The sequence below is a fragment of the Triticum dicoccoides genome, chromosome 2B, assembly GCF_002162155.2.
Source record: "Triticum dicoccoides isolate Atlit2015 ecotype Zavitan chromosome 2B, WEW_v2.0, whole genome shotgun sequence".
Lineage (NCBI taxonomy): Eukaryota > Viridiplantae > Streptophyta > Magnoliopsida > Poales > Poaceae > Triticum > Triticum dicoccoides.
The window spans coordinates 573,323,216-573,329,992 of NC_041383.1; the positions used below are offsets into that span (position 1 = coordinate 573,323,216).

General features: G+C 48.3%; 1 protein-coding gene across 3 annotated transcripts; it reads left to right on the forward strand.

Annotated features, from left to right (window-relative positions):
- The first annotated feature begins 222 nt into the window (after positions 1 to 222).
- LOC119368042 (E3 ubiquitin-protein ligase CHIP-like) lies at positions 223 to 2,863 on the forward strand. 3 transcript variants are annotated; one of them, XR_005176502.1, is made up of 5 exons: positions 223 to 611; positions 1,183 to 1,507; positions 1,638 to 1,709; positions 2,437 to 2,588; positions 2,653 to 2,863. XR_005176502.1 is itself a non-coding variant. In XM_037633404.1 (4 exons), the coding sequence occupies exons 2-4, from the start codon at positions 1,274 to 1,276 to the stop codon at positions 2,199 to 2,201; spliced, it is 363 nt and encodes a 120-aa protein (XP_037489301.1). In that variant the 5' UTR covers positions 223 to 611; positions 1,183 to 1,273; the 3' UTR covers positions 2,202 to 2,424. The 3 variants fall into 3 exon arrangements, 1 of the variants encoding a protein (XP_037489301.1); XR_005176503.1 differs by lacking the exons at positions 2,437 to 2,588; positions 2,653 to 2,863 and having other exon boundaries at positions 1,183 to 1,279; positions 1,366 to 1,507; positions 1,638 to 2,138; XM_037633404.1 differs by lacking the exons at positions 2,437 to 2,588; positions 2,653 to 2,863 and adding an exon at positions 2,145 to 2,424.
- Positions 2,864 to 6,777: the final 3,914 nt, after the last annotated feature.

Below are 6,777 nucleotides of genomic sequence, written 5' to 3' on the forward strand. Positions count from 1 at the left end.
CTGACTTGTGGGGTAGCGCGCCCGGTGGGACCCGCGTGTCATTCTGTGTGTGTGACGCGTCTCGTGCATCCCGTCCGCGCTCCCCAGCGGTAAAGATCTCGTTGCCACCGTCGAAATTCTCGTCGCCCGCCGAGGGCATTTTCGACTTTTCGCATACCCGACGCCAGATGGCTTTCCCTGGTTGGCAGACTCATCCCCAATCGAGTGAGACGGCTAGGGTTTTCTCACGCTCCCTCACTTCTCTCTCTCCCTCGCATCTCTCGCGCAGCCGTCGCTCTCGCTCCCCTCCTTCTCTCCGGCCCGAGCCGCCGCTGCTCCTCTGCGCCTCCATCCTCCTCCTGGCCGTCCCTTCTGCTAGCCCCTCGCGACCATGAAGGGCGGCGGAGCCATCAGTAGCAGCGACGGTCGGGCTCCTGGGTGTGAGGCTAGAGAAGGCCAAGCAGAGCACGCCGTCGCCGTCGCAACCAGCTGCGCCTTGGGCGATGCCGACGAGCTCCAATGGCTTGACGCCACCAACGCGCTTCAGTGGATCGATCCGACACCAGGAACCGTGAGCACCAGGCCCACCTACCCCGCCGCCGGCGCCGCCTCCTTGCAAGATCCCGACCATGGTGAGCTCCCCCGCCCTCCCCTCCCCTCCCTGCTCCTCCTCCCAAGATCCTATTCTTTTTCAAGTTAAATAGGGATGAGGATGGGGATGTACCTCATTCTGGCATTGGGCGATCTAGGAGAATGTAAGCCCACGATCTGTAGTTTCTCTTCAAATCCTTTGAAATGATCTGAATTGTAGGAGTATATCCTTTGAAACCGAATCAGTTGAAGCCCCTTCCAACACTAACACATTGCGTGCTTGCACAATTTGAACAGTTTAATCTGGTGATTGTGTTTCATCTAGATGTTTATTGTCCGCTAGCACTATATGTGGAAGATAGACATAGCTTTTCAGGTGATGTCACTTCGATGTGGAAAATGGGGGAGTCATTTGTTTGTTGTGGTCATAAAATCATAGATTGTAGAATCACACACCGAATCGTGATCTGATAACCTGGGATGTTATCATGAAAGGATTATAACTGTAATTGGTAATTCCGTGTAATTATACATGTGGGGTTAGGTACATCACCAACTTGCGAGTACATATTCTTGTGACCAAAATAACTGACCTTTTGTATAACACTGCAGATTGGACAAGGCAAAGTTTCATGTTATTGGGGCAATCTTATTTACAGCCCAGCAAGGTGTTCTGCATCCAACAGCTGTTGTGAAGACTAGAATGCAGGTTGCTGAAGGAGGACTTTCACATATGTCTGGCTTTGTCGTTTTTAGAAAGATATTAAGGAGTGATGGCATCCCTGGTGTTTTCAGAGGATTTGGCACCAATGCAGTTGGAGCTCTGCTCACCGTCTACTGGGTGAACCGGGGCCTCTGCCACTTCCGCCACAAGGAATGGGCCAGGGTTGAGGAGGACAGCAGGAGGGCACTCGTGCTTGACGACACCTCCGTCAAGGTGACTGACACAGATTATTATTCCCCAATTTTCAGTTCATGTCTGTTCTTGCTTCAGAGGAAGAGGGCCGTATATTTGTAATGTGCAGAGGTTTCAGAGCTTCATCTGTTCTTGCTTCTGTTTGATGCAGGGACACTATTTGCTAGGATGCGCACTGCTCTTGAAGGGGAACTGCGCTCTCACCGTCAAGGAATTCGACAAGGTCTGTCATTCATGAATCGTCTTGTACATTCTGAACCAGTCTCTGTATCCGCAAATACAACTGTAGTCTTACATGTAGTATCTAATGCCCTGCTTCCCTGTTTATTTGTTAAGCTTATCTTTTTCCTCCGCATGTAGCCCTTCTTGTCCTCCCTTTTTCTCGTTCTTCTGAACTTCTCGACAACCCGTGTGTGTGAGTTGTAGTCTAGCACATCAATTGGGCGATGCTATCCATTGACCTTCACTTTGACATCAGTAATTATCATCAGATGAAATGGTTTCACTATTAATTATCATCAGAAAGATGGTGATAACCGAGCTCTTCTTTGATTACCTATGGGTTTAAATGACAAGTGTAACTATAGTTCATCAGTGAACTCGGGTGATTATGTAATTTTGATGGTTGTGTTTACTTGACATATTGATTGGGAAACAGGCGTCTGATCTCTTGAAGTCCTCAAATTCAAGGGACAAAATGGCAGAGGACATTTGACAGTTTCTTGCAAGGCAAAGTACCAGGACTGGGAAAAGCACTCTACTCAGCGAGTTTGGAAGATGCAAAGTTGTACACTGTGTGTTGAAATTGCTGTCATCACTGTGCTGCAGATCAATCCTACTGCATATGTATTTAGCATTGGGGTTCAATTCGGCAAAACTTTAACAGTCACGTTGGTGCCTTACATTCAAGATACTGGTTTTTCTAACACTGTTGTAACATGAACATGTAGGGAAGCATGTGAAAATGCTCTGCCACGCCTCCACCTTCTCCTTCGCCCTTCACCACCGAGCCCCCTGACCATCACGCTTGCCGCGCCCTTTGCGCAAGGGCTTCCAACCCAATGTGCCGATTGTGGCTGTTCTTGAGGCTGCTAACCTACAGGTTTGTCTCCCTCCTCTGTGTGTGCTTGCATTTGTTGTGTATGCTGACAGTCCATTTCTTGCAGCTGTTGACCCCACTGCTCCCCAGTGCAGAGGATTTCCATGGTGTCGCAGCTCCAAGGCACACCTGACCTCCTCCTTTTGGTGATGTTTATCAGTTAGTGAGATTTCTGCACCTAGACACTATGACGCAGATTGTCGGGGGTTGGGTGCGACATATGCCAAAGGATGGCTTAGCATGGTGGGAGCGAGTAGAACGTCACCGATGCCTGGAAGTGGGATAAGGCGTAGACACGTATGCCGGCGAACTTTACCCAGGTTGGGGGCTCTCCGTGGAGATAATACCCCTACTCCTGCTCTGCGGGGTCTCCGCATGATCACTAAGGCATTAATGATACAAAGTGCTCCTTGAGCTGTGTCTAGAGGTAGGAGAAGGCAAGGCTAGCTCTTCCCCTGCCCTAGGTATCTGACTAGTTTTATCTGGGTTGGAACCCTTTGCATGGGTGTCCTGGGGGTTTATATAGGTCTACCCCCAGGGGTACAATGGTAATCCAGCCGGGTGCTGGGCCCGGCTGTCAGTGTCTCCGGCCTCTGGCTTCTCCGCCGACGTTGGGGCCTGCCGCCTGGTGGGCCCCGCCGATTGGTTGGTGACTGCTTACTGTAGCCGTGCCGTCGGTGGAGAGAGCTTGGTCATCCTCAGCGTGGCTACAGTCTCGCCGCCTAGTGGGAGATCACTGTAGCCACACCTGGTCTCATCAGCTTAATGGCATGCTTGCCTCGGGGCAAGGGTGTTGGGGATCGTAGCAGAAATTCAAAATTTTCCTACGTGTCACCAAGATCTATCTATGGAGAAACCAGCAACGAGGGGAAGGAGAGTGCATCTACATACCCTTGTAGATCGCTAAGCGGAAGCGTTCAAGAGAACGGGGTTGAAGGAGTCGTACTCGTCGTGATCCAAATCACCGGAGATCCTAGTGCCGAACGGACGGCACCTCCGTGTTCAACACACGTACAGCCCGGTGACGTCTCTCATGCCTTGATCCAGCAAGATGAGAGGGAGAGGTTGAGGAAGACTCCATCCAGCAGCAGCACAACGGCGTGGTGGTGATGGAGGAGCGTGGTAGTCCAGCAGGGCTTTGCCAAGCACCGCAAGATATGAGGAGGAAGAGAGGTAGGGCTGCGCCAACAGGAGAGGAAACTCATGTGTTGGCAGCCCCAAAACCCTCAAGTATATATAGGGGAGAGGGAGGGGGTGTGCCCCCTCTAGGGTTTCCACCCCAAGGGGTGCGGCTGCCCCAATCCCATCTAAGGGTGGCTGCCAAGGGGGGAGAGGGGGAAACTTGCCCCCCAAGTTAGGTGGAAGCACCCCCTCCCCAAACCCTAGGCGCCTTGGGCCCTCGTGGGGGGGGGGCGCACCAGCCCACCTGGGGCTGGTCCCCTCCCACACTTGGCCCATGCAGCCCTCCGGGGCCGGTGGCCCCACTTGGTGGACCCCCGGGACCCTCCCGGTGGTCTCGGTACGTTACCGATAAAACTCGAAACTTTTCCGGTGACCAAAACAGGACTTCCCATATATAAATCTTTACCTCCGGACCATTCCGGAACTCCTCGTGACGTCCGGGATCTCATCCGGGACTTCGAACAACATTCGGTAACCACATACAAACTTCCTTTATAACCCTAGCGTCATCGAACCTTAAGTGTGTAGACCATACGGGTTCGGGAACCATGCAGACATGACCGAGACGTTCTCCGGTCAATAACCAACAGCGGGATCTGGATACCCATGTCGGCTCCCACATGTTCCATGATGATCTCATCGGATGAACCACGATGTCAAGGACTCAATTGATCCCGTATACAATTCTCTTTGTCTAGCGGTATTGTACTTGCCCGAGATTTGATCGTTGGTATACTGATACCTTGTTCAATCTCGTTACCGGCAAGTCTCTTTACTTGTTCCGTAACACATCATCTCGTGATTAACTCCTTGGTCACATTGTGCACATTATGATGATGTCCTACCGAGTGGGCCCAGAGATACCTCTTCGTTAACCAGAGTGACAAATCCCAGTCTCGATTCGTGCCAACCCAACAGACACTTTCGGAGATACCTGTAGTGCACCTTTATAACCACCCAGTTACGTTGTGAGTTTGGTACACCCAAAGCATTCCTACAGTATCCGGGAGTTGCACAATCTCATGGTCTAAGGAAATGAAACTTGACATTAGAAAAGCTTTAGCATACGTACTACGATCTTTGTGCTAGGCTTAGGATTGGGTCTTGTCCATCACATCATTCTCCTAATGATGTGATCCCGTTATCAATGACATCCAATGTCCATGGTCAGGAAACCGTAACCATCCATTGATCAACGAGCTAGTCAACTAGAGGCTTACTAGGGACATGCTGTTGTCTATGTATCCACACATGTATCTAAGTTTCCTATCAATACAATTATAGCATGGATAATAAACGATTATCATGAACAAATAAATATAATAATAACTTATTTATTATTGCCTCTAGGGCATATTTCCAACAGTCTCCCACTTGCACTAGAGTCAATAATCTAGTTCACATCGCCATGTGATTAACACTCACAGGTCACATCGCCATGTGACCAACATCCAAAGAGTTTACTAGTGTCATTAAACTAGTTCACATCATCATGTGATTAAGACTCAATGAGTTCTGGGGTTTGATCATGTTTTGCTTGAGAGAGAAGTTTTAGTCAACGGGTCTGCAACATTCAGATCCGTATGTACTTCGCAAATCTCTATGTCATATTGTGAATGCTGCTTCCACGCTCCACTTGGAGCTATTCCAAATGGTTGTTCCATTATACGTATCCGGTTTGCTATTCAGAGTCATCCGGATAAGTGTTAAAGCTTGTATCGTCGTAACCCTTTACGTCTAACTCTTTATCACCTCCAGAATCGAGAAACAAATCCTTATTCCTCTAAGGATAATTTTGACCGCTATCTGGTGATCCACTCCTTGGTCACCTTTGTACCCTCTTGCCAGACATGTGGCAAGGCACACATCAGGTGCGGTACTTAGCATAGCATACTGTAGAGCCTACGTCTAAAGCATAGGGGACGACCTTTGTCCTTTTTCTCTTTTCTGCCGTGGTCGAGCTTTAAGTCTTAACTTCGTACCTTACAACTCAGGCAAGAACTTCTTCTTTGACTGATCCATCTTAAACACTTTCAAGATCATGTCAAGGTACGTGCTCATTTGAAAGTATTATTAAGCATTTTGATCTATCCTTATAGATCTCGATGCTCAATGTTCAAGTATCTTAATCCAGGTTTTCTATTGAAAAACACTTTTCAAATAACCCTATATGCTTTCCAGAAATTCTACATCATTTCTGATCAAGAATATGTCAACAACATATACTTATCAGAAATTCTATAGTGCTCCCACTCACTTCTTTGGAAATACAAGTTTCTCACAAACTTTGTATAAACCCAAAATCTTTGATCATTTCATCAAAGCGTATATTCCAACTCCGAGATGCTTACTCCAGTCCTTAGAAGGATCACTGGAGCCGGCATACCTTTTTAGCATCCTTAGGATCGACAAAAACTTTTTGATTGTATCACATACAACCTTTCCTTACGAAAACTGGTAAGGAAACTCGTTTTGACATCCGTCTGCCAGATTTCATAAATGCAGCTAATGCTAACATGATTTCGACGGACTTAAGCATCGCTACAGATGAGAAAATCTCATCGTAGTCGATTCCCTGAACTTGTGAAAAACTCTTCGCCACAAGTCGAGCTTCATAGACGGTGACATTACCATCCACGTCCGTCTTCTTCTTAAAGATCCATTTATCTCAATGGCTTGCCGATCATTGGGCAAGTCCACCAAAGTCCATGCTTTGTTCTGATACATGGATCCTATCTCGGATTTCATGGCTCCAAACTATTTGTCGGAATTTGGGCCCACCATCGCTTCTCCATAGCTTGTAGGTTCATTGTTGTCTAGCAACATGACCTTCAAGACAGGATCACCGTACCACTCCGAAGTAGTACGCGTCCTTGTCGTCCTACGAGGTTCGGTAGTGACTTGATCCGAAGCTTCATGATCAATATCATAAGCTTCCACTTCAATTGGTGTAGGTGCCACGGGAACAACTTCCTGTGCCCTGCTACACACTGGTTGAAGTGATGGTTCA